We start from the raw sequence: 27,163 nt of genomic DNA, 5'->3' as shown, positions 1-27,163 counted from the left end.
ACAGCCTGGCATTTAGATAAACATTTGGAATAAGAGAACAGCTTCCAAATATACACCAACCTTTTCATTCAATCAGAGGAGGAGGGAGCTGTGATCTTAACTGTAATTGTCTGAAATAGCCAAGCCTCCCCACCTAACCACACATGTGGAAGGCAAAATCCTTTATTCCCAAGTCACGCATGAATAATTACACAGGAGAGAAGTTACAAATGCTTCCTTTATTACATAAAGCCAGTACTGCTACTTCTAAATTCCACTGTTTGTGCATCTCTAGGTTGTTCAGTGTTATGCCTGTGATGTGAAGGACAGTCACTTCTAGGGGTGCTCAGCGTGGCCTCCCGTGTTGTCCATCATACCTGCTCCCCACTGCATGTACAGCTGCAAGCTACTCTAGGAGAGGAAGAAGTTCTCCCGGGCCCTAGAGTAAAAAACATTCTTCCATACTTTATTATACTAGAAGCAACAGAGTTCTGAAGGAGACATAATTAACTAAAGACAGTACAGAGTCGCAGTCTGTCAATACATCACCCTCACCGTTTTCATTAACAAAGTGGGTTACGCTGGAGCCCAGATCTGCTTTACAATTTGCTGTTACAAGATGGTACACACTCTCCTGAATCCAGGGTGCGAGGCCGCTCTCAGAACAGCCTCCTGACCAGACCTGTGAGTGAGCGGCCCCAGGCTCGGGAGCGGCTTCCTCTGCCAACTACGGGCTGCAACAGTGCTCTGCAAGGCCAGCGCTGGTTTGAAGCCTACACCCTTCAAGGCGGTCTCCACCATGCATCCAGTAGAATCACCAAGTTAGTACTTCAGTGTTACATGTTGTGAGGAGAACTACTTTCCATGATTCAATTTATCTCAAAGGAATAAAGACATTTGGGCCAAAATTACAACCAGATTATGACCAAATCTCTAAGCAAACAAGAAAAAAGTAAATACCTGCTGGGGTTAACAAAGATGCAGTAATTCTCTTCATGTGGCCTTCTACTGGTTTGTGAACTGCACTATTAAATATTAAAAATCATGAGCTTTAACAAAAATGTTTATAACAAGCCAACTCATCCAAACAGGCATTTGGCCAGTAAGAAGTTAATTTCACACCAATAAAGTTTTAGAGTGTAGATTTATTTAGGGCCATTTGCACATGTTCATAGAATAGTTTACCCCCACAAATGACAAGACAGCTCCCCTTCAGTGAGTCCCTAGCCTAAACATTATCTGCTTTACTTATACATAGCAAGAGGATAACATTAAACACGGAAGCTTTCGATTTGTGGCACCAGATGATGGTCTACACAGGGCATCCTTCAAAAGCTACAATTAGGGATCCACCTAGCTTTTCAGCAATACAAGCCCGATTGAGGTCTTCTGGCCCATTTGCTTGACATTCGTGTTTTATGCCTAGGGAGGAAAGAAAACAATCATGTTTAGTTATGGCAGCAGTTTACCTATTTCTTTAACATAGCAAACCGTTTTAAAAGGCCGGTTCAAACAGGGGTGGGACAGCTGTGGCAGAGCAAACCGCGGACGAGTACACAGTGATGAGTCATCTGAAAGCACGGGCACCGGCGAGAGAGACTCGCACGAACCAGTGCTGACAGAGAGGTGCCAGACCTAGCAGCGCACATTCCAGACGCTTCCACTCACACAACAAAACCAGCCAGAACTACTCTATGCTGTTAGGGGCAGCAGTGAGGCTGGGGTGCTGGGCATCAGATCAGGAGACAACCACGCTTCACCTATGCTTTCTATAGGTACGCTGTTTTCAACAAAAAAGTTTAAAAGCAGGAGTAGGAATCCTTTTTCTTGGTTTTGGAAACATACGGAAATACATGAATTTGATACTTTGATTCAGTCGGCTGGATTGAGGAGTAAGAGCACAAAGGGGATCATTCTGCCCAGAAAGCAGCCCTCCGGTGGCTGCACACCCCACGCCCGGGCAGCCCTCTCAGAGACGGCCTAGTGACAGCCTTCTCAGGAGGACAGCGCACGGCACTGCAAGTCCCGTATACAGAGAGGCTCTGGCAACAGCTGCTCGCTTCCAAACAGCTGCCTTGCTTTCTGGTTTTCCGTAGTTTTGAGACCATTTCTTGAGCTGCTTTCAGCACAGCGGGGCAGCTTCGAGACCACGCGGGACTGCCGGGAGAAAGCCAGCGATGCTTTCACTGGGGAGGAGGGCAGGAGGGGGACGCCTCCAAGTCACCAGAGTGCGTCCACGGAGTAGCTCCTCTCTGGGGGGGGACGGCGACACAGAGCTGGGACACACTCCATGCCAAACAAGCACGTGTGGAGCCAGGCAGAGACGCAATGAGGCGGCACCAGGTTTCAGGGAAGGAAGCGAGAATTTTGTTTCCTCACGTAAAACAAGCTAAGGCAAATCTGCTCTACTGCAAGAATATAAAACCAGTCACAGTGAAACCAAATGAACATGACCCTGGGCCAAGCCCTTGTGACCTTGGCTCTCCCAGCGGTTTGGTTTGAAGCCAGTCACAGCAGGAAGGCAGGCGCCTTCCACTCTCAGCTGGGAGGACCCAGGCCCACAGAGGTTATGCGGTCTGGGCCGAGCCACACAGCAGTTAGATGACAAACTTAGCCCTCAGTGGGCTATGGGCACTGGCCCCATGCTCTGTCCATCATACCAGCATCTCCACCTGGTTGAAGACAGTAAGTAGGTCCAGGCCATCTTCTCAGGATCCCTGTGACCTAGCAGCAAGTCACATATAACAGGCCAGCCCTGGCCAGTCTCCTTTGGACACAAGTGAGTCAATAACCTAAAAATCATACCATTCCAAAGAAAAGCCAGCAATAAGAGCGTCTCTTCCCATTTATGAACACGTCCTTTTTGCTACTTGGCTACGTTCAGAGGCAACAGCAGATTTATCACTTACTATGACTGATGTAAACCAATTTGTCTCCACCTGCCCTGAGAGAAACTTGGCAACGTCTGAAACTAGTTTCAAATCGGACAGAACAAGCCACACCCCCACACACAATGTTGAGAGGGCAGTATCAGGTACAGGCCTTCCGGCCCAAGGACCTGCAGGAGGCAGAGACGTGCTAAGAGCCGGCTCTGCCTCCAGGTTTCCTCAGAACAAGCAGTGCCCTTCGCTCTGCGTGGAGGTTTGCCAAGGAGATGAGGCGCCGCTCTGAAACGAAGCCCCGGCTCCTTGGCTTGCCACACCCCTGACACCTGGCGGAGGCTAGACCTTACCTTGGAACTTCTTTTTGATGGCATCCTTGGAGCTCGCATAGATCATTTTACTCTTTAGAGGAGCTAGTTCTGGTGCCCTGGAGAGGAGAGGGGCCCAAAAAGAAGAAAACCAGTTTAGAGAAAGCACAGCTAACATCGCGTTACGCATCTGCATTAGGTGGGGGAGGGCCCTCAACCTTCCGGGAGAACTTTTCTAACTGCAGTTTTCCAGTTCCGCTCCTCTGAGACTGTGCTGGACGTGCATACATAGAGCAACTTGCGTTGACCAAGGAAAAAAGTCAGGGACCAATGATCAGATTCAGTTAATGGGGCAAAAAACACCGGATAATTCACTGTATTATCAACTGTCTTCTTGAAAATAACTTTTTATCATTTGTATCAATTAAGGATTGAGTTTAGGCTTAATAACCACCATCTTCGTGAGAGGTTTTTTAATAATTTCTGGTGGGAAAAACTTTCAAAGTACAGGAAAGTATAGAGAATAATCTGTAAATCAAGAATCTGCCACTCAGAATTAAGAAATGCTCCCAGTTTTTGTTTCAGGTTGTTTTCAGGAGAAGAATGTCAGTGAAGCCCAAGCCCCCGCACTGCCCTCCCGGCCAGCCTCGCACCCAGGCCCACTCCAGCAGCAAACTCTGACCATGCGCACCTGTTTTCCATCTCGGTCTAGCATCACAAGACACAGCACAAAGATTTCTTGTTCTAAGCTTAATGGAAGTTCAGTGATAATGACGTCTTGCTAATATTACTATTACGTTACATTCACAAACTTTTCAGTGCCGCCCCCTCTTGAAAAAATACGGCATACACTTTACCACATTTGTTAGCAGCAATACTGAAAAATAGATATATTAACAACGCACAGAAAAATCTCATCTCCTCAAATTGCACATCCACACGTGCATTATTTCTCACTGCACCACCAAACCTCAGGCCCGCCTGCATTCTACACCACACGACACCAAAGGGTAAAAGGAGGGTAGTTAAACACTTTTAAGCACTTAACAACTCCATTTAGTGGCCACATTTCCAGGACATCAACAGTCATGAACACCATGGACCTGTGTGGCCCTCACCTAGTCTGATGCCCGCCAACAGTAGGTGAAGTCTGTTCTTGGGAACAAAATGTGCATTCCTCCCAACTCTAGGGTCCAAGGAGGGTGGCAAAGCCACAACGTGCACCTCAGATACACAAGTGACAAAATTAAGTGGGTACTTTTCTTATGCAAAATAGGTCAGGGACAAAAAAAGCTTTAGCTGTTCTCATTTTACTCTAACCAGATCTTTAAAATACTTGAAGAGCCATTCCCTGGGCCCTAAACAGAGTCTTTTATAGGAAACTCCTAAGATAAGGTTTTATCTTTTAAAAAGTAACAATGCAAAATAAAACACAGCACTAACACTGGAATTTTCTCTTCTCCATTCATTTCCCAAATGTTCTTTAATGAGAATGTATCATTTTCTTAGCGGGGAAAAGAAGGGATAAAAAACCAGGATAAAAATAGTGCAAATAAAGGAAATATTCACCAATATAAAAGCTTAAACGTTTACCTGCTGTATCTGCGGCTCAGAGTAAATTCCAGAGAGGCCAGGGCTCTCCCTGCTTTTTTCACAACTACTTTCCCAGCCCTAACACAACACCTGGCATGTAGCAGAAATAAAAGTTTAACAGATGCACTTTCATTCAACATGCTTGGTTTAAGACTCAGTATTATCTTTAAGCATGTGTCTGTGGCTACCAGGCCTGTTCCACAGTAAGAGCCCAATATGACCTCACATCTGTAACCCCAAGGCATCTCTGCAACCCCATGGCATCTTTGTTCCCCCAGGTGCAGCCAAGGGCCGCAGGGGACTAGGGGTGGCCTAGAGTCACATTCCTTGAAACCAGAATGCTCTGATCTCCCAGTTCCCTGGCGCACAGCTAAGAGCTAAACCCCTGCTTGCCTTGCCCAGCTCAGGCCAAAGGATCAAGAGGACCCACAGGGCCCACCCCTGCTCCTCAAATCACAGGCCATTACCACCTGCCCCTTTAGAAGCTAGAGAGATTCTCACTACGTGGCAATTCCATATCATGGTATGTACAGTAATATGATTAAGTGAGGATCAGGGTGATGTTCAAGTCAAACTTAATCTCAAGTATGAACTTACTTGAAAAGACCGGAATAATTTAAACAGCCTTTCAGGAAAAAGGCCATGTAAATGGCTTTACAGTTCTTTTCCACTGTGTAAAGCAGCACTGTTGACAGAGCTTTCTGCAGTGACAGGAATGTTCTGTCTCAGTGCTGCCTAACGAGGTGACCACTCATCACATGTGACTACGGGGCATCTGAAATGTGGCGACTCAAACTAAAGCCGAACTTCTGATTTTGTCTCATGTCAATAGCCCTAAGAGGCCAGCAGCTACCCTCCTGGAGAGTGTGGACAAAGAAGAAATCCCAATCAGAGATGACGACCGCACCCACTTCAAAAGCACAAATCAACTGGAAGAGGGCTGGCTCTGGGCACAGTGTGTTGAAGACTCTGGAGAGGAGCTAAGCTGACAACAAGAGATTAACTCCGAGTTTATGAAAGCTTGATATTTTTAACAATGCTTACCACAGGAAAAACATCAACTCCTCTTTTCTGGATTCCTTTGTTTCAAAGCTTGCATCATATAGAGCATAGCGACAATCTTTTTCAGGAAGCATCCCCACAAAATGCTTGAAAGGATCGGTTATGGTGACACCAACATCTCCCACCAAAATCTCCTTGCCTTCCTCCACGATGATGCACTTTTTATCTGCACTGAGACAGAAGATGACAGCCTTCTTTCTTTTCTTGATTTCTTCTGGCGTGGAGCACTTCCGAACTTTCATGTCATAAAAAATGCGACATACTTCATCGGCAACTTGCACTCCTGAGGCCTAGAGTGAGAAGAGAAGAATGCCATAAAGGTGTACAACTTTTATCACGCCAAATAAAAAACACTATGGCTTCTGGTTATAGACTGGTATGCACTTACATGTCACCTACTAGGAAGACTAGAAAATCTGAGCTGCAAACACTCTCTGTCATTAAACTTTAAAAAGATGACATGTACAAAGCTGTTCATCACATTACGTGGGAGTAAGGGAAGATGTGGCCACAGCGGCTCCTCTGACCCCAGAACCTGGAGACAGGGCTTCCTGGGGTGCTAGACTAGCTTCTTCTCACAGAGGTTGCTCAGAGCCCAGACTGTGGGTAGTTATCTCTCCAGTTCAGGCGTTAACACCCCCTCCCAAATTCTTTTCATAATGAATAACAGACGGTCACAGTGGCTGGGTTGGGAAAACTCCACTTCTACAGCACACCCTTTGCTAATATAAGAATATTTTAAAGGTTTTTGTTCTATTCACATGCCAAAATTATGATTAATATCCAGTAATGTATCAGTCACATACCTTTAAAATTTCACTTAAAAAATCACCAAGTTTTAAATTAAAATTAGAATGAGTAAGACTGCTAGGAGACTAGACCTCAGTTATTTACACCGCGAGTAAAGAGGTATTTATGTGATGTGGCACAGGTCTTAGCTAGCTGACAGTGATGACTGTATCGCAGCACACAAACACATCAAAACCAACACCCTGGAGGCCCTAAGCTTGCATGGTACATGTCAATGCTATCTTAATCAAAAGTAGATATTCACTGCTATAACAAAGAGGCCAGCTTAATTCGGGATTCTATGACCAGAATAAAATAAAAACGCACACACAACCTTTTATCATATTATATACTTGTCATCCCCAAATGAAGAAGTGGTCACACAAGATGTTGGTAAGAGAAGATTTAAAACTAGGTTTTGACCTTTTCATCTTAAGGAATGTGCTATTCTCATTAACTTTATTTACAATTTTTCATGCTTCATTAACTACTTTGGTTTGCATGTTAGCTTTTCTAAAACAAGAACTGTAAACTTAATGGAATTTAACTACTGAACAATACCAATTGTTAATGATACCCAAAATTAACATCAAGTTTTTTAAGAAGTTAAAATGCATGTGAAATGAAAAAATAACCTGCACACTATGAAAAAAATATTTGCAAATGATACATCCAATAAGAAATTTGTATGTAGAATATAAAAAGAAACCTTATAACCGCAGTTAAAAAAAAAAAGCCCAATTTAAAAATAGACAAACGATCTGAATAGACATTTCTTTAAAGAAAATTTAAAAATGGCCAAGAAGCACTTGGAAAAAATGTTCAACATTACTAGTCATTGGGAAAGTGCATATCAAAACCATAATGAAAAAATACTGCACACACACTAGGATGGCTGTTAACAAAAAAGATGACAACGACAAATTTTCGTGAGGCTGTTGAGAAAATAGGGCCCTTAAACACTGCTGAAAGAACCTGTTAAACAGCACAGATGCTTCAGGAAACCATCTTGCAGTTCCTCAAAACATTAAACATGGAGTTAACACCCAGCAATGCCACTCTCAGTTGTATATACAAAGGAAATGAATGTCCATACAAAAATCTGTACTTGAAAGTTCATGGCAGCATTATTCCTAACAGCCAAAAAGTAGAAAGAACCCAATGTTTATCAGCTGGTGAACAGATAAACAAAACGTGGCAAATCCATACAATGCAAATCACTCACCATAACAATGAGATGCTGACACCTGCTACACTTCAAACTGTACCTTGAAAACCATTATGCTAAGTGAAAGACTGAACTGGGTGCTGAAGAAGACTCTTTAGAGTCCCTTGGACACCAAGGAGATCAAACTAATCAGTCCTAAAGGAAATCAACCCTGAATATTCACTGGAAGGATTGATATTAAAGCTCCAATACTTTGGCCCCCTGACGTGACGAGTTGAGTCGACTCATTGGAAAAGACACTGATGCTGCGAAAAATTGAGGGCAGGAGGAGAAGGGGACGACAGAGGATGAGATGGTTGGATGACATCACTCCATAGACATGAGTCTGAGCAAATTCCGGGAGATAGTGAAGGACAGGGAAGCCAGGCATGATGCAGTCCATGGGGTTGCAAATCATCAGACACGACTTAAGCCAACTGAACAAGTGAAAGACCAGATGTAAGAGGCCACACATCTCACAATTCTATTTTCATAAAATGTTCAGAGCAGGCAAATCCATGGACAGTAGATGAGCGGTTGGAGAGGGAATGGAGAGTGACTACGGCGCCTCCTTCTGTAGAGACAGAATGTTCTGGAATTTGACAGTGGTGATGGGTGCACAACTCTGGAGATAAACTGAAAATCTGTGAATTGTACTTTACGATCTATGGACTGAATCTCAGTAAAGCTGTTACTTAAAACTGCATGTAAGAATGCTGGGGGTTAAAATACACAAAGATCCTAGCAGTTACTTAGTATGTATTAAGGTAACTGGGCCATTTAATCATTCATTCATTATAAGAGTCAGACATGGCTGAGCGACTGAACCACAATCCCACCTAATCTAATCCATATCCAATCACTAAAGTTAACGTTGTCAGTCGCTCAGTTGTGTCCCACGCTTTGTGGCCCCATGGACTGTAGCCCACCAAGCTCTTTTGTCCATGAGATTCTCCCAGTAAGAATACTGGAGTAAGTAGCCATTCCCCTCTCCAAGGGGATCTTCCCAATTTAGGGATCGAACCCAGGTCTCCTGCATCACAGGCGGATTCTTTACTGTCTGAGCCACCTGGGAAGCCATAATTCACCTCCAATCTCACCTCATCTAATCCAAATCTAATCATACTCACTTCAATCCTAACTAATCTAATCCACATAGATACAGAAAATTAAGGCCAGAAAACTACCTCAAAAGTTGCAAGTATCACTTTCCCACTTCTGAAAACTACTTTCTTAAACCTTCTGTTACTGCTTTAGGAGAAATATTGTTCCAGTCGTCACAGTCATCTATGTAAAGCAAGTTAAGAATCTTTATTTTGATTTTTTTATCCTTCTCTGCCTCATTCACTCTTTATACCTCAGATTAATTCTCTCAAACCAAGTTGAGTTAAAACCACTACCACATACTTCCATGTGTCTCTAACCCATGACACTCACTACAGTTTCAAGTCTTGTCTGTAAGATTATTTGACTGTCTCCCCAAAGGGGTGGTAAGTGCCTTAACACTCTTAAGTCTTGTTCACTTTTATATTCCCTTGAATTGAAAGATGAATCAGATTCTCAAGGACATGCACTGATGGAGAAGGCGAAGACAGGGGTAAAACACTCATTATTCCTTGATAAACTCCAACAGAAGGGCGTTTATAGAAGGCAAACTGGGGGCGAGGTGGGCACACAGGAAAGTCACAGAGCGTTTCCACTCTTTCGAGTCACTCTTTCTGAGGGACTGGAAGGATGAAAAGACAGTTCCTGACTAACAGGACCCAGCGTGCACAACACGAGAAGAGGGGACTGAAATGAGGATGGGTGGGGGGGAGGGGAGAGGCACTGGATATTTTCAACATAAAGTAAAGGTGACCAGAGTTGTGCTTTTGGAAAATAATGAAATGACGCATAAAACAACCAAGCAGGAAGAGAACTGTGGCAAGACCGTCACCTGCAAGGCTGATTTTGTCAGCAAGGCAAAAGCTGATGAAGACCTCATCAGGGAAAGGGGAAGCGCACACAGAGGAGGACAGTCACCTGTGCACCACACCCTGGCTGGGAAGGGAGGGTCGGAAGAAGTGAGTCAGGATCAAGTGTTCAGTCAGCAGGAGGCTGACTAACATCATGAAACACTCATCTTCTCTAACCTGACACTGCTGCTGCTGCTGCTGCTAAGTCGCTTCAGTCGTGTCCGACTCTGTGTGACCCCGTAGATGGCAGCCCACCAGGCTTCCCCGTCCCTGGGATTCTCCAGGCAAGAACACTGGAGTGGGTTGCCATTTCCTTCTCCAATGCATGAAAGTGAAAAGTCAAAGTGAAGTCGCTCAGTCCTGTCTGACTCCGCGATCCCATGGACTGCAGCCTACCATGCTCCTCCGTCCATGGGATTTTCCAGGCAAGAGTACTGGAGTGGGGTGCCATTGCCTTACAACCTCTTTGTGACGCTGTAACACCAACTTCTGCCCTTGAAAGTAATTTAAAAAATGCACAAGGCAACGTGTTTATTAGATTCAATCGTAATGAATAAGATATGCTTCAATGTGTTAGACTTTGGTTTACTTAGCATATACTTGCAATATATTTGGTATGGAAGATTAGACAACTGGTCCCTAGACCCCTGATAATGACTCTTATGAAGCTGAACTAAAACAAAAGCCGCAAGGGCCAACTGAGAAGGCAAGGGAACCACTCCTCCAGCCCAACCAGCTCTGCCCGCGCCCTCCACCTGCACTCCCCACGGCCTCGGGGCACCAGCACGGCTCTTCTTCCGCCTTCCATCAGCAGACAACAGGGAGCCAACTGCAAAGCTGGGGTAAAGACTGGTGGGATGGAAAAAAGGAAAACTAATCCTTAAGTAACTCTAGTTTACTAACTTTTTAGAGGCCAAAAGAAGCTAACTTGAAGTTAAAGTACCAGAACGATGAGAGCAACAGGCCCACCCAAGCTTCCCCACGAACCAGCTGTGTCACCTGGGGCATGCCATTCAACATCCCCAAAGTAAATGAGTCCCTCAGCTGACTTATTCAGGGGCGAGCACTAGATCAGTATCATTACCTGGGGATCCTGTTAAAATGCAGACTGTGCAGATTCTGATTCACTGTATCTGGGGCAGACTCTGAGATTCTTACATGTCCAATAAACTCCAGGCGAAGATCGCTACACTGTTGCTTTAAGTTTCAAGAAACATGATAAAATCTTAGCACTCATTGCTATTTTACTTCTCTGCCTACAAGTTTAATTTTTATAATGAAGCAGTAGCAATAAGAGTACATTACAAAAACTAATAGGCCCAAAGTCAAAGCATTTTTGGGAACACAGTCTCTTTGTAAAGCCTAAAGGGGTCTCTTCTCAACATGGTGTTGCAAACAGAAGACACAGCAGTAAAGAAGCCAGTTATTCTAAAATATGGCTCATCTATCATAATGATTAAGAATTTCTGTAACTAGTAAGTCCTGTGGATTTGGTACCCCAAAAAGACATTACAAGGAATTTTCAAAACAGGTGTAACCCTGATACACACAATCTCTTGTTTACTGTGTTTTTACCTAACAGAAAAGATCCTCTCCCATAAGTATCAGTTTTCAGTACTTTTCTAAAATGTTAATTATTAACATATTAACTGCTCAGCTGTCAAAAAAAATCCAAAGTCTATTTTTTTTTAAAGGAAAACCAAGCTCAGTTGGGATTCTAAATTAATTTCTCTGGTGGTTCAGGGGTTAAGACTCTGTGCTTCCACTGCAGGGAGTACCGGTTCAATCCCTGGTTGGGGAACTAAGATTCCACATGATGTCCAGCAAGGCCAAAAAAAAAAAAAGGGAAATTTATTTCTAGAGTTATTTTTATTCAACTGCAAAGTTTTAACAATAAAGACCTTTAAAGGATACTCTGAAATAGGACCAAAATCTGCTGCAGTTAGGAAAGAAAATCTTGAGAGCAAAAATAGATCTGCTATTACAAGAGCCTTGTGATTACCTTAAAAAGATATGTTATCCACGATTTGAGTTTCTCTCTGTTCTGTATCAGTGACCACTGGAGAATTAGCAGTTGCTCTTAGAACTCCACCCCCATGTCAAAATAGTTGCTGTTAAGTGATTAACTTCACTGTATTTTATCTCACGTGGCTACCAGTTTTAACTTGTTCTTGAAGCATGGGAGTGCTTAGCCTGCCAAGCTCCTCTGTACATAGGGATTCTCCAGGCAAGGATATTGGAGTGACTTGCCATGCCCTCCTCCAGAGGATCTTCCCAATCCAGGGATTGAACCCAGGTCTCCTGCATTGCAGGTGGATTCTTTACCAACTGAAACGGATCTCAAACCTGAGTCATCTCTAGAAGAGCTTCTGTAAAACACTGATTCAGAGACTAGATGAATACATGGAGGCACTGCCTTTTACACTCAACATTCACTCAGTGTACACTTCTTTTTAAAACTTATCTTTACTAACAGAGAGGGAAGGAAAAGCTACAAAGACTGTGAAACATTGGGTATTTTAAAGTTGCAGATGAGTGAACACATTTAAAACATCAATTCTCTCCATTCTAGTGGAGGGGTGGTAAGCTTCGAAAGAAGCTCAAGTTTCTGATTCAATTACTGTAAACAACTGAACCAGCTAAAATGTGATGGTTCACAGCAGCCCATCTTTCCCCAAAATATCACAGTGGTCTATGCCTACACCACCAAACGCAAGGAGGATGCCTGACTGGCTCCAAACTTGATGTCAGCTGTGCCTAACAAGAGCCCTCACTCACTGGAGAAAACAGGAATGAGAGCTACTGTCCTACCTCCGAAAATTACTGTATTAAAAAAAAATTATTTCTCTAAGCTCAGAGTCTGAAATATTTGAAAGTAGGATACTGCACAGCAGACAAATACAATTTCAAATTTACAAAATCCTGGCAGAAAAAAAGGCATTAATTACGTCCTTTCTCAACCTGCCAACTCTTAACACCCAGCATAAATGCTAATCAAAGGAATTGGGGAGTTTTAAAATGAGTCCATGAATATCCTTTACCTACACTATCCTTGCACAAGGGCCAGGAGAAACAGAAAATTACCGACTACAAAATATTTAGGCGTCTGCCTACTACAACCAGTGCCTCAGAGCAATAATGTTGAGATAACAAATCAGAGTGACAAGTATGTCAGGGACATTTTTACATGTAAGGTTTAAAAGCCTCACAGATTCTGGGTCAAGAAGGGTGCTGAACACATACATCTATCTCCCTACCAAAATGCCACTGAATGTTCAAATAAATATGAATGAAAGTCTGAGAAGCACTTAGGTCCTCAGGTCTCCTCCTGAACGCCACTCTGCCGCCACCCCACATTCCAGGAATTCTGGCGAGGGTCAACAGAAGAGTCTTTCTGGCTCAGTTATCACGCTGAAAACAAGAAAATAGGTGGCCGTGTGTACGTGTCACTCTACCACCAGGCCCTGAAGCCTGACCACGCATCTCTAACTCTGCAGTCCACTGTTCCAGAGAGCCATGCTGAGCCACAGCACCTTCTGTGATGACACAAATGTTCTCCATCTGCACTGTTCAACGCAGCAGCCACTAACCACATGGGGTGACTGAGCGTGTGAACTACAGCTGATGCAACTGAGGACTTTAAATAGCTTAATATAAAACAACATACAAAAATTAACTCGATATGTACTAAAACAGTACACTTCGGGTAAACAAACTTATAAAGCCTATTATGTCATTTTCTGTCTGGGAAAAACTATTTAGCTTTATAGATGCCTCCTGTCATCAGGAACCTCAGTTACTCTACTAGGCAGTAAAATAATGCCTCCAAAGGTCAGGATTTCAACTGGAGTTCAGTAATTATAGCCAACTAGCTGGAGGTGAGGTGGCAATCTCGGGGGCGGGGGCGGAATTTAGATAATAGACTCTCTGAGAGGGGTGTATTCTTTGTGTTAATTTGGAAAAAGTCAAAACCACCAGATAGTTTAAAACTTACAAACCTGACCTGCAGCAATAAACCACAATTCACAATGGTGAAAACTTGGACCTGTGGGGTGAGCTAACAGTTTCTGTCCTACAGTCTGTCCCTGCCCAGTAAGTATCGATCAGACCAGCAAACACACAGCATCCTCTATCCCTTGATCCCTTGTTAAGTCCAAACTGTCCAGAGCTGCCGAGGATGGTTTTATATATTGTGCCTTGCTCAAGGGGGCCTGACCAAGGGCGCAAGGAGGAGCTAATTAAGTTCCTGCCCCACTAGCCAAGATAGGTAGGTGTCCACAGGACCTCGATGTGGGAGAGCCTGTCTCCCAAGGCCACCCCACCCCAAGGGATGGCCATTCTGTCATTTAAACAGTCACTACACAAACTATCAGTGATCCAGAAAACGTTCCAAGTTAACTCCCTGCCCTAACTCACTGCTTCATTCCCCCAAACCAGGGCGACCAAACAGCGTTAAGTTGATTACCACTTGTACAAGTCCTTCTTCAGCTTACAGCAAAACACAAGCCATGTCCTTGAGACAGTCTATGGAGATCAAACAGCAACTCTACCAGCCATATGGCAAAGTCCAGAGGTGCACAAAAATGAGTTTATGGGTACACCTTACTTTGTTGGGGGAAAAAAAAACCCTCTCCTTCAAAAACCTAAATTTTCTGAACCACCAGCCATAACCCCACCAGAAGAAAAACAAATTTTACAGAAAAATTATTTCAACATCCAAAGTAGACTAATCATAATAAAAGCCCAGTTGCTAAAAGACAGTCTCTCTTACTCGGATTGCCTGCACTCATACAGACAATCTGACTAGGTTTAACAGGTTCCTCACCCCACCTGGGAGGCAGGGAGTCAGAGAGGGTGGGGAGAACAATAACAAACCGGACAGAGAAATAAAACCTAACAATAATAAAATAAATATAATTAACAAAAACTTTAACCAAAAACAACACTAAAAAACAGTAACAATAAACCTGACAGAGAAAATAAAAGTCCCCATTCCCCCTCCTACCCACTCCCAAAATGTAGACAGGTGAGCGGGAGTGGGGAACACCAAGCAGCAGCGAGCACACGGGCAAACAGTCCTGGGGCTTTCCTGCTCTCTTTCAAGCGTCTGATTTCCGTCAGGATAAGCCCACGCCACGCCAAGTCCTCTATGCCGCATCTTTCCAGTCTCCTTTCCCACCTCTCCCGGACACCTACCCCATAACTGCAGTCGGGCGCAACTGTGACTCCCTGGATGCATCGCACGCACCAGTGGTGCTTCACTTTCCTCCTCTCCTCTGGCAAAGCCCCCAGGGCTCAGCTCAGGCATCTCCTCTGGGAAGTAAAGGCTTACCTGGTCCCTCAACCACCATCTGAACCTGAGTGACTCAAGGCTTCCATGTGCCAACGCAGAGGATTATCATTCCTAGCACAGCATCACCAAGGAAGGGATCAACTTTCTCCAGACTGCACTCCTTAAGGGGAAGAACTAACTATTCTACCTAAGCAATATCATCTACTTGATTAGGTTCTGGAAAACGATTATTCCATTTTCATGAAATGCCCTTCAAGATGTTTTTCTCCATCCTTTATAGTACAGTTCTTACACCAATGAAAAGACTGTATCTCAAAACTTTAGGGTCTCCTGAAGGAAAAAAGAAAAGCAAAAAACTTGTAAGCAGAACTTCAGGGGTCCAGAGGCTGAGACTCTCCACTCCCAACGCAGGGAGTCTGGGTTCCATGCCCGGTCAGGGAACTAGAGCCTACCTGCCGCACCTTGGACCCAGAGCAGCCAAATAAATAATTTTTGTTTTAAATTTCCTTTTAAAAAAGGAATTTCCTTTCTAAATTTCCTTTTCCCTGGTGGCTCAGATGGTAAAAAGTCTGCTTGCAGTGTGGGAGACCCGGGTTTGATCCCTGGGTTGGGAAGATCTCCTGGAGAAGGAAATGGCAACCTACTCCAGTATTCTTGTCTAGAAAATCCCATGGCTGGGGGAGCCTGGCGGGCTACAGTCTCTGGCGGGCTACAGTCGCAGAGAGTCAAAGACGACTGAGTGACTTCACTTTCACTTTAAGAACACTTCTAGCAATTTCTGTTCATCTCCCTTAGACTGTTTTTTTTCCTGATGAGACATGCTATTCTTGCCTTTTTCCTAAAGACACGAAACTTCAGTCCTCTGAATGCTGTTTGCAAAATTTTATGTTTTTGAGGTTCCTCATAACTGATTGACCAAAAAAACAAAAAGTTTTAAAGAAGGAAAAATTTCACATTACTTCATTTTATAAGTGACAACTCACTGCGCATCACATCAAGGATCCATGAAAGTACTTGTAAAGATGGTGAAACTGAAAGGTTTTTTGCACTATAACAGATAAACTGGTTAATTTCAGGTGTACAGCACAATGTGATGATTCAGTATTTGTATTCACTGTGAAACAGTCACCGCAAGTCTGGTTGACTTCCATCAACATAAACTTACAGTCTTCCGTCTTGTGACAAGAACTTTTAAAGATTTATTCTTTTAGCAACTTTCAAATATTCAGTAAGTATTATTAATTACAGTCACCAAGCTGTCCATGACATCCCAGGGACACTGGAGGTTTGTGTCTTTAGATCACCTTCATCCATTTCGCTCACCATCCTCTCTGGCAACCATCAGCTTGCTCTCTTATCTGTGAGTGTGGGTTTTTTCTTTAGACTCCTTACATAATTGAGATCATATGGTATTTGTCTTTCTCTGTTTGACTTACTTCACTTAACTTGTTGCCTTCAAGCTCCATCCATGTTGTTGCAAGTGGTAAAACATCTTTTTTATGGCTAAATAATATTACACTTATGTATTTATAAGTGCACATATATATGCCACATTTTCTTTATCCACTCATCCATCAATGAACACAGGCAGCTTCTATGTCTTGTCTATTGTAAAGAATGCTGCAATGAACAAGGGCTTGTATACATCTTTTATTCCTTTGGATAAATACCCAGAAGTGGATCACATGGTAGTTCTTTTTGAACTTTTGGAGGAATCTCCACATTGATTTCCATAATGAAAAAAATAAAAGAAAGAAAGAAAGTGAAGTCTCTCAGTCGTGTCCAACTCTTTGCAACCCCATGGACTATAACCTCCCAGGCTCCTCCGTCCATGGGATTCTCCAGGCCAGAATACTGGAGTGGTTTGCCATCTCCTTCTTGAGGGGATCTTCCTGACCCAGGGACCTAACCCGCATGGCACGCAGATGCTTTACCGTCTGAGCTACCAGGGAAGCCTGATTTCCATAATGATTGCACCAATTTGTATTCCCAGCAACAGTACACAAGGGTTCCCTTTTCTTCACATCCTCACCAACATTTGTTATTAACATTTTTTTCTTATAATTGATATTCTAATGTATATATGGTCAATTAATTTACCTCAAAAGAACCAAGAATATACAGTTGACCCTTGAATATCTTGGGAGTTAGGGGGCCCGACCCTCGGTGCAGCTGAAAAGCAGCATATAATTTTGCAGTCAGCCCTCTGAATCCGTTGTTTCACACTGGTGGATGCAACCAACCGCACATTGTGTAGTGTGGCAGCACAAATCTATTGAAAAACATCTGTGGCTAAGTGGACCCAAACTGGTGCTATTCAAGGGTCACCTGTACAATGGGAAAGGACAGTGCTTTAACAAATGGTGCTGGGAAAAGCAGACAGTCATGTGCAAAAGAATCTTACAACATAAGGAAAGTGACTCAAAAAATGGATTAAAGACTTGAATGTAAGATGTGAAATGGTGACTCTCCTAAAAGAAAACACAGATGGCGAACTCTTTGACAAAGGTCTTGGTGATGATTGTTTGGATCTGACTACAAGAAAAAAAGCAACAAAAGCAAAAAATAGTGGAACTATATCAATGAAGAGACTTCTGCACAACAAAGGAAACCATCCAACTGAACTCTTGGGAGAAAACATTTGCAAATCATGTACCTGATAAAGGGTTAGTATCTAAAATATGTAAAGAACTCACTCATACAATTCAGGAACAACAAAAAATTCAATTAAAAAATGGGCAGAGGCTCTGAATACACGTTTTTTCCAAAGACATACAAATGGCCAAGAGGCACATGAACAGGTGTTCAACATCAGGGAAACAAAACCACAATGACACACCACCTTAACTCTGGTATTTCTGTCAATGTCCTCTGCCTAACACAATCCCCCTCTACCCACGACAGTATCCTAAGTGCTGAGGTCAGTTCTTGGCATATAATTTCTCAAGTATTTACTGAATAAACTGTTGATGTTGTAAACCTTGGGGCTTCCCTGATGGCTCAGATGGTAAGAGTCTGCCTGGTATGCGGGACACCTGGGTTCAATCCCTGGGTCGGGAAGATCTCCTGGAGGAGGGCATGGCAACCCACTCCAGTATTCTTGCTTGGAGAATCCCACAGACAGAGGAGCCTGCTGGGCTACGGTCCACAGGATTGCTAAGAGCTGGGTATGACTGCGCAACGAACACTGCCACTTCCATTGTAAACCTTGAGGGCCAAGAAGAACTGTGTTTCAATCTCCATTAATTACTTCAGGAAAAATATGAGTGGAAGACAAGATTTTTTATATTTAGAATCAAAGTCACCTGAAAAGTCAAATTAAAAAGTTGATTATAAAAAAAGATCATGTATAATGATTCCAAGTTTTTTATATTTAGAATCAAAGTCACCTGAAAAGTCAAATAAAAAAGTTGATTATAAAAAAATGATCATGTATAATGATTCCAAGTAAAATAACATGAATTTAAATAATTAAAAAGACTATGTTTTAATGCACTCACCCACTGTTTGCATTTTATCTACAATTACTTAAGTATGCACTAGTGTAATCAGAATATAAAGAAATGAGACTATCCGTGTATTTGAATCAAAGGTGGTTTAATATGACTATTTTAGCCAATGCTGATAAGCAGCACTTAACCATGTGCCAGGTATGCTTTAGTTTATTACATACACACCTCACCCAGAATGCTGTGATGGCAGGTACTATCACCATCCCCATCTGGGAGCATGATGAACTGGAGACACAGCACAGTCCGTCATGTGTCTAAGGTCATATAGTTAATAAGTGGCAAGAGTCAAAACACCTAGACAGCCAGAACCGGTGTAGTCTCACAGCTATGATACAATACCCCTTCCCTGGGCTGCTGTAAGGATGAGTGAGATACAGTAACACAATGCCCGACACACAGTAAATACTTATAAGTTATCTGAGACAGCATTACTTCTCGTTCTTTCATTTGGTAAGCTTTCAAGTGCTTTTCTATGGTTCCAGATGCCTCAGTGAGCATCAAATATCATTTCATTTTTAAGAGAAGGGAACTGGCACCGCTGAGGGGGTTTCTGTATGCCAGAATTATTTCAAAGCTGCCACTCTGACAATACTTGCCTTATCTCAAAGGATTTTCACATTAGACTCAAATTACATTATAACACTATACAAAGAGAAGGTACTTAAAACTCAATTTCGACTGTATTTTTTTAAAAAAGGTAAGGAAGAATATAAAGTATAAAAATTAAAGCAGTCCATCTCTATGGGAACCTGCCCCATCATAACGAAGAATTCCTCTTGTTCACTTTCATTCAGCAACATCTGTTGTGGGCCTACTAGCAAAGACTTCATGCTATTGAAATACACAAATCTTATCTTATGGAGCTCAACAGTCCAGTTCCACAAAAAATCTTAACAAGTCCCATAAAACAGTGCAATCAGTAACAGTGCTATCTCAGCACAGTCATATGCAAACATGCAGAGAATTAACAAAATTGCTGGTATCCACATTAACTTCCCCTTACAAATTAAACAAGCCAATCCACAAAGTCTGACGCTGGTCCATCAAGGTAGCCGCTAACCATACGTGGTTTATTGAGTCCATTAAACGTGGCCAGTGTGGTAAGGAACTGCATTTCTAATCGTATTTCACTTTAATTAACTTAGGGACTTCCCTGGTGGCTCAGACGTTAAGAAGTCTGCCAGCAATGCAGGAGACCTGGGTTCGATACCTGGGTCGTGAACATCCCCTGAAGAAGGAAATGGCAACCTACTCCAGTACTCTTGCCTGGAAAATCCCATGGACAGAGGAGAGTGGCAGGCTACAGTCCATGGGGTCGCAAAGAGTCAGACAAAAAAGAGTGACTTCACTTTTACTTTAACTTAAAATTTAAAATCAATTATCCATTCCATTACTGGAAAACTAAATATGCTTGGGGCAACTTAGGTATGTGAATCTACTTTTTCAACTGTAAAGTTTATATCTAAATATATACCAAATGTGTCCAGTGAAAACTGAGGGTCTGAATTGAGATGTGTTGAGTATAAAAATATATACTGGATTTCAAACAATTTGTATGAGAAAAGAATGTAAAATGTCTCATTTTTACATTGATTAAATGTTGACATATTTCAGATATATTTCATCTTCCCTTTTTATTTTTCTAATGGAGGTACTGGAAAATTTAAATTCACATTTTATTTATGTAAGTAACTCACATTTTATTTCTATTCAACAACACTGGTCTAAAGATGACTTAAAACATTCTCAACACAGTGATTTGAGAATTCCTCAGAGCTTCGACAACTGACTTGCATGATTGCTCCCTAGCAACCTAGAGAAGTTTTACCCATATTTGCCTATGCTTTACTTTCAGCTCTATTACTACCAAAAAAAACAACTATGAGCAAAAATGGGCTACATGAAACAATTTAAAAATAAACACTAATTACATTTACAAGTTGGCAATCTCCTGAAAGCAGATCAAGATAGAAATATAGGTAGAAAATTCTTCTTTCTTTCCTATGATAAGACAAAGAGGAGCAACAACTCATAAAGCAACACAAAAATGTTGAAAGGAGTAAACAGTCTTCCCTTAACGTGGTCCAAAAGCACAAACACAAAGATAAATTAGTTTTAAATTAGGTTTCCTGCTATAGTATGCACTGAAGTTTCTACCTTTCAAGCACTCATCCTCAACCTTGCTGTAACAGTGTAAGAGTTCTTTGATGGTCCCTTGTCAAGTCAAAAATAAATAAAGCCAAAGTCTCATTATTTCATAATACAAACTAAAATATGAATTTTAAGAATTTTGATTGCATTTTTACTGAAATCAGCTATTTTTTAAAGATCTACCAAAAAATAGATTCTTCAATTTTAACACAGCAGACACATCATGAAATAGGGTAAAGAGCACATAAGCGTTACAATGTCAGCTACTAGAAGGCAATCTTAAGAGAGTTAACTCTATGGGGTCCCTTGTACAGAAGAGTCCATGATGAATTAAGCAACAAGTTTGTCAAAGCATTACTGAGATGGACCAATCTGACGTCTCTTCTTCTATGCTTCTCCCAATGTAAAATTTCAAGCAAGATGAATAGGGGACAGCTTTGAGAAGGACAATTCCAAGTGAAAACTCACTTGTAACACTGAGGCAAGGAGGTAGGGACAGAAGAAAAACGAATTAAAATATTTCTGAGTGCAACGTATAATACACATCTTTGGGCATGTCTCTCATGGACAACCTGGAGAGGAATATTATGCTATGTGGGTAGGAAGCTCAAGATGCTGAAATGATAAGCATTATTTAGGTATGCAAATACCAGAGTCCAGCAGAGACTAGACCTGGCTATTCAGACTAGAGCCTTACTCTGTAGATAAAAACAACGTACATTTTAAAACAACAGTTTTTAAGGAGTTTCAACTTTTTTTTCAAATTTCAAATTGAGTTCAGCTCAATTATTACTGAAAGAAAATAGCTAGACGTCACAAAAACACAAATGTTTAGCCTTCCTATATACTAAAAACATCATTTTGACTTAAACCAGTTCTATTTGTGAAAAATGATAATGGTTATTTTTGCTTTACTTGTTTTTAATAAACTTTTTAAGAGACATTTTAGGTTCACAGCAAAATTGAGCAGAAAGTACAGATTTTCCATCTATCCCCATGTTTGTTTTCTTTCTTCCTTTTAAAATATCTTGGCTAAATATACTGCTTAGGAAAAAAGAAAGAAAAGGATACGGATAAAGCAGAGGATGTTAATCTCCACATCCAGTCAAACATGGAACTCTCTTCTAGATCACTCTACCACTACCAGAGCCTCACAAGGGCAGCTGGCTAGAATTAAGAGTATTGAGCTTAAAGCAGGTGCCAGAGATGAGGGACATCAGTCTTCATTACGCAGGTCTGGTTCTGACACTCTCTCATTAATATTCTTTTAAGGTTGGATTTACTTTATGGATCCACAAATGAGCTGAGATGAAGACATGAGGAGTATTTAAACAATGTCAGCCTCACTGAGAATGTATGCATGTAAAAAATGAAAATATACTCAACTATTGCTAATGAGAGGAATGCAAATTAAAAGATTGAGAACCCATTTCACACCTACTGGATTGGTTTTCAAAGTCACATAATGCCAAGTAATGAAAAGAAATAGAGAAACTGGCTGATGGGATGCAAACTAGAACTAAACCTCACAAAGCTTTTTCTCAAAGTTGCAAAAGGATGCGTGAAGCATGGTAACATTTATATAAAAACTAAAAATACATCAAGGAAACATAATACAGATACACATATGTACAGCTCAAAGTGTGGAACATCAATGAGAATCAAATGAATCAGCTGCAGGTGACTATGTTGAACTGTACCTGAGCCCTGTGCTCCTGGAAAGCAGAGACGATTAAGAAATCCACTCCCATCATTTTGTGTTCAGGGTAACAAAATGACCCTGCCCTTGCTTACCCCGAGATTAAGACCCACCCCCAGGCTTTCTCAAGACTCCTCAGTTTATCAGCCCCAGGTTTCTTTCTTTTTGCAGACGTTCCTCATTTTAATTAATGTTCTCAATTGCAATAGCCTGCAAAAATCATCTCCTTAATTGGCCAGTAAGTGTATTACTTCTTTGACAAGGAGACGTTACCTCTAGGGAGGGAAGAAAATGGGATGAAGAAGATGTATAATTTACCTAACATAAAAACCTGAAATATGGCAAAAAGTTAATCTTTTTTTGTACAAGGGAACCTGTTAATTCTGTGTACCTTCCTGCTTAAAATGTTTCAAAATTAATTTTTAAATTATTTTAAAACCAGATATGGAGCAGAAAAGGCCCCAAGTCAATTAATCCTTTACAGACTGTTTTCAAATATGTTAAATAGGCATAGGAATAATACATGACCAGCCTTTTCTACTGGACGGCTGTAAGTAAAAACGTTTTTGCTAATCATCAGGTGGCAGGATACACTTATAATTCATTCTGAGCCAACAGCTCAGTTTGTTAGAGCCGAGTTCTGAGAAGGGTGAGGTTAAGGAAGAATTGATGCTTCTGAACTGTGGTTTTGGAGAAGACTCTAGAGAGTCCCTTTGGACTGTTTAAGGAGATCCAACCAGTCCATCCTAAAGGAAATCAGTCCCGAATATTCACTGGAAGGACTGATGCTGCAGCTGAAACTCCAATACTTTGGCCACCTGACGTGAAGAACTGACTCATTTGAAAAGACCCTGATGCTGGGAAAGATTGAAGGCAGGAGAAGGGGACGACAGAGGATGAGATGGTTGGATGGCATCGCGGACTCAATGGACATGACTTTGAGTCAACTCCGGGTGGTGATAGACAGGGAGGCTTGGCGAGCTGCATGCAGTCCATGGGGTTGCAAAGAGTCAGACACAACTAAGCGACTGAAGGGTGCGATTATCACACAGACCTTTACTGTTTTGGAGGCAAGACTACACTGACTCCCCAGAGAGCCACACAGCTATGCTGCAAATGCATTTACACTATCATAAGAGTAGCTGGGCCAGTCTCCTGTGATGTGTCGATCCATACCCAACAGGAAGAACTACTCAGCAGATAACCCTAGGAATTTGATGGTAGGCGGGTAAATAATCTTCGTATGAGGAAGCTGGCACACCCAGTACACACGCACACCAAAGTTTTGTTTGGAGTGTGTATATGGTTCCTGTGAAGGGTAGGCTTATGGGGTGTTTTTTGTTTCTTTTTTTTTGGCACCGTAATGTGAGACTATGCAAACATGAAATCCCATTTTAAAGTGCCCAGGGTGATTTTTGGAGTTGATTTCAAGTTACTTTATTCCCAAGTGCTTCTAGAAGTTAGTGAGTAACAGGAAGCGATTTTGTTAATGTAGAACAAACTCATCAGCAGTTAATATTTAATCCTTAAAAAAAAAAAAGCTAAGAAACTTGGAAGCAAGCATCTAATCAACAGATCTAAATAGTTTCAAACACAGAGGTAAAGTGCTATAGTCTGGAATAACTTTCAATCTTTTCAATCTTCACTATATTCTTTAACAGGGAGGATGCTCTTGTGCTCATAAGGCTAAACAGAAGAGTAACCTTTAAAAATAGTCATCTACACAAATGAACTTATCTACAGAAGAGTCTCAGGCACAGAGAACAAATTCAGCTCATGGTTGTGAAGGGGGAGGGGGTTAGGGGAGGGATGGAGCGGGAGTTTGGGACTAGCAGATGGAAACTACTATATAGAGAATGGATAACCAACTAGGTCCTACTGTATAGCAAAAGAAATCATATTCAAATATCCTGTGACAAACCACAATGGAAAAGAATATTTAAAAAGAGAATGTATACGTGTGTATGTATATATATATATATGTACAACTGAAGCACTTTTCTGGGCAGCAGAAATTAACAGACTGTAAATCAACTACACATCAATTAAAAAAAAAGAAATGGTCATCTGCATTCTGAACTCACATTGAAAGCATCAAAACAAGAGTAGCTCATAAATTCTTCCTAAGTTTGAAATGTATTCAGACTCCACCCATCTTGATTGATTTTTATTTCTCCTCCTCCTGAGCCATAAATAAAACCGACTGTTCATTTTATTTGAATGTACAGAAATAAAGAAGCTTTAAAATTCAAGCATTTAACTAAAGTAAAAAGGCTTGATTCTTTTTTCAAACAGAAAATGAAATTATGTCACTTCGAAAGGCACTAAAGCAGGCTCCAATCTGATTCAAAGCACTTTCACTGGAGTGGATGGTCTTAAACTGATGAAAGCTCAAAGCCGTTGGATGAAGTCTTTCAGTGTAGAGTAATATATAAAGTAGTATAATCTTAAAGCAGTTAAAAAGTTGCAAGATGCTGATCCTCTCTGTAGCTCACAGAATTAAACCAAAGAAGATTCAAAAATCGAACAGCAAATTCTTACTCCGTATTCTCAGTCATCATGAAACTACAGATTAATCTTTTTTCTTCCACTAATGAGCCAGTCGGCATAACTATGAAAGAATACCTTAAGAAAACCCAAACTGTTACTCAGTGAAAACATTTGTATGCAGATGAACTGGTACTAGCAGCTTTCAGGCAGACAGATGCAGTAACAGTGTAATATTTCTAGCAAAGTCTGGTAAGCCTTCGCCTGCAAATCACTGACCAAAAATGGTAACAGTGTGCGCGGACTAAAGAAATTGACTAAATGTTCTTCTTGGTTGTCCAGTTAATACCACGGTTCTACAGCAAACTAGAATGCTACTTTGGAGGGGAAAATAGGTACATTAAGCAAAAGGTCCAACATCTAGAATATGCGGAACATCTGTTTACTCTTAAGCAACTCGGATAACTTGATAGACTTGACAAAGCTTTTTCGTTTATTTTTATTAGCATCCCAGCGTCAGGGCCACCCTGCTGTACGCCAAGGGCTGGCAGAGCCAACCTGTCTGCAGGTAAAAGAAAATCTGTGACCACACGGGGAGGCCAGACAGGCCACCGCCCGGCCGGACGGGAGAGATTGCGGACCGAACCGCCGGGGGCGGCAGTCAAGTGCCACAGGCCAGGTTCGGAATCGCCCGGGTCAGGCCGGGTGGTCATCCCGCGCCCCCCTCCCCGGCCCCAGGTGGCTCAATCAAGGCCTCCTTCCTTTCCCTAGGTGCACAGACCTACCGGGCCGAAACCACCCGAGTCGCTGACCGCCCGCGCCCGGCCTCGGCCAAATCAGCGCCGACGAGGCCCCCACTGGAGGGAGGGCAGGCGGGCCCTGGCGGCGAAGCCGGGGCGCCGGGGGATCGGCCCCGGCTGGGCTGCCGAGGCCGCGAGGGAGGCCTCGCGGCGGCGGCGACAGCGAGAATGTGGCGGCCGGCGACTCGCCCCGGGGCGCGGCCCAGTGGGTCGCGGCGGCGGAAGCCGGGGTCCCTTCTTCCCTTCCCTGCCGCCCTGACCTGGCGGAGCCCCAGAACCCCGCTCACCATGTTCGCCGCGGCGGTCGCAGAGCGCGGAAAGGGAGCCGGCTGGCGCCGAGTCTACGGAGCGTCCTCTTCACCGCAGCCCGGGCGAGCCTCCCGGGGGTGGGCGGGCGCCGCGGGCCCCTACGCGGCTGCGCACGTCACGCGCTGCCCACCGTTGCTAGGCAACCGGACTGCCTGGCAACGCCCCGACCCCGCGGACCCGCCGCACTCCTCCACCTCCATCCCCCACCCTCCTCTGACTCCGGGCAGGCTGGGTCCTCCTCAGTTTCCGGAGACGGGGGAGTGGACCCAGTACCCCTCATCAGTTAGGGGCGCGGACCAGGTCCTCCACAAGCTCGGACGAGGAGGCGGAGCTTGAGCGAGGGGCGGGGCACGTGGCGCCCCGCCCACTGCGCTGCCGTTGTCCTTACATGGAAGTAGCCACCTGGCCAGGTGTGCGCTGCGGCGAGGGCCGAGGCCTGGGGGTGCCGAGGAGGGCCGAGGGGCGGGGCCTGAGGGCGGAGGAAGGCGGAGGGGCGGGGCCCGCGGCAGAGGAGACTGCAGGGAGGGCCCGCTGAAGCCCGGCGCCAGCCTCGCGGGGGGCGCATCCCACATTTTTTACCTACTTTGGTGCGATTCCCGCCAACCTCCAGTGATTGGCCCAGCCTCGGCATGTCAGGCCCTCGGGCGAGGGGAAAAGTCTGCGCATTTTTCCTCCTTCCCAAGGCGACTGTGGCAGCCCTGAGTGCTCTGAGTCACCGCTAATTTCAGGTCTGGAAAAAAAAAAAAAAACAAGGAGCGATTTATTTATCTTCGGGAACAGCGCGGGGAAGGAAGGCCTTGCCGCCCTCAGGGTGAGGCTGGAAACTGCCTGCTCGCCTAGGGAGGGTGGCGCCGGCCCCGCTGCCCGGCTTTGGGGGTTTTTAATTTGGGATTGCGTTTGTTTCATGGGCGGTTGCATCAGAAACACACTTTCAGAGGGCCAGCAGGAATCTCAACGTTTTTTTCTGAGGGCGTTTCAGTGGAGGATAAAGGGAACAGAGAATTTACAACCGGCATGATGACGTTTTACTTAATTTAGGCTCCCCAGAGCATAACACGCCTATCCTTTGTGCTTTGTGCTCAGTCGCCACCGACTGTTTGCGACCCCATGGACTTTAGCCCAACAGCCTCTTCTGTC

At 43.3% G+C, this 27,163-nt stretch overlaps 1 protein-coding gene across 2 annotated transcripts; it reads right to left on the bottom strand.

Moving 5' to 3' along the window:
- Nucleotides 1-199: 199 nt before the first annotated feature.
- DSTN (destrin, actin depolymerizing factor) lies at nt 200-26,921 on the bottom strand. Of its 2 annotated transcripts, none has more exons than XM_069547759.1 (4): nt 26,005-26,921; nt 5,807-6,114; nt 3,212-3,288; nt 200-1,401 (listed from the first exon to the last, which is right to left on the bottom strand). In XM_069547759.1, the coding sequence occupies exons 1-4, from the start codon at nt 26,005-26,007 to the stop codon at nt 1,292-1,294; spliced, it is 498 nt and encodes a 165-aa protein (XP_069403860.1). In that variant the 5' UTR covers nt 26,008-26,921; the 3' UTR covers nt 200-1,291. The 2 variants fall into 2 exon arrangements, with proteins under 2 accessions (XP_069403860.1, XP_069403861.1); XM_069547760.1 differs by having other exon boundaries at nt 25,703-26,014.
- Between the last annotated feature and the right edge of the window lie 242 nt (nt 26,922-27,163).

The sequence above is a fragment of the Ovis canadensis genome, chromosome 13, assembly GCF_042477335.2.
Source record: "Ovis canadensis isolate MfBH-ARS-UI-01 breed Bighorn chromosome 13, ARS-UI_OviCan_v2, whole genome shotgun sequence".
Lineage (NCBI taxonomy): Eukaryota > Metazoa > Chordata > Mammalia > Artiodactyla > Bovidae > Ovis > Ovis canadensis.
The sequence above is the reverse complement of the archived record's forward strand: the minus strand, read 5'-3'. Positions and strand labels throughout refer to the sequence as shown.

Coding starts and splice junctions, on each gene's coding strand:
- DSTN (XM_069547759.1), bottom strand. Junction 3,289..5,806: donor GAGTTGATGTTTTTCCTGTG/GTAAGCATTGTT, acceptor TCTCCTCTCCAG/GGCACCAGAACTAGCTCCTC. Junction 1,402..3,211: donor CATCAAAAAGAAGTTCCAAG/GTAAGGTCTAGC, acceptor TTTCCTCCCTAG/GCATAAAACACGAATGTCAA.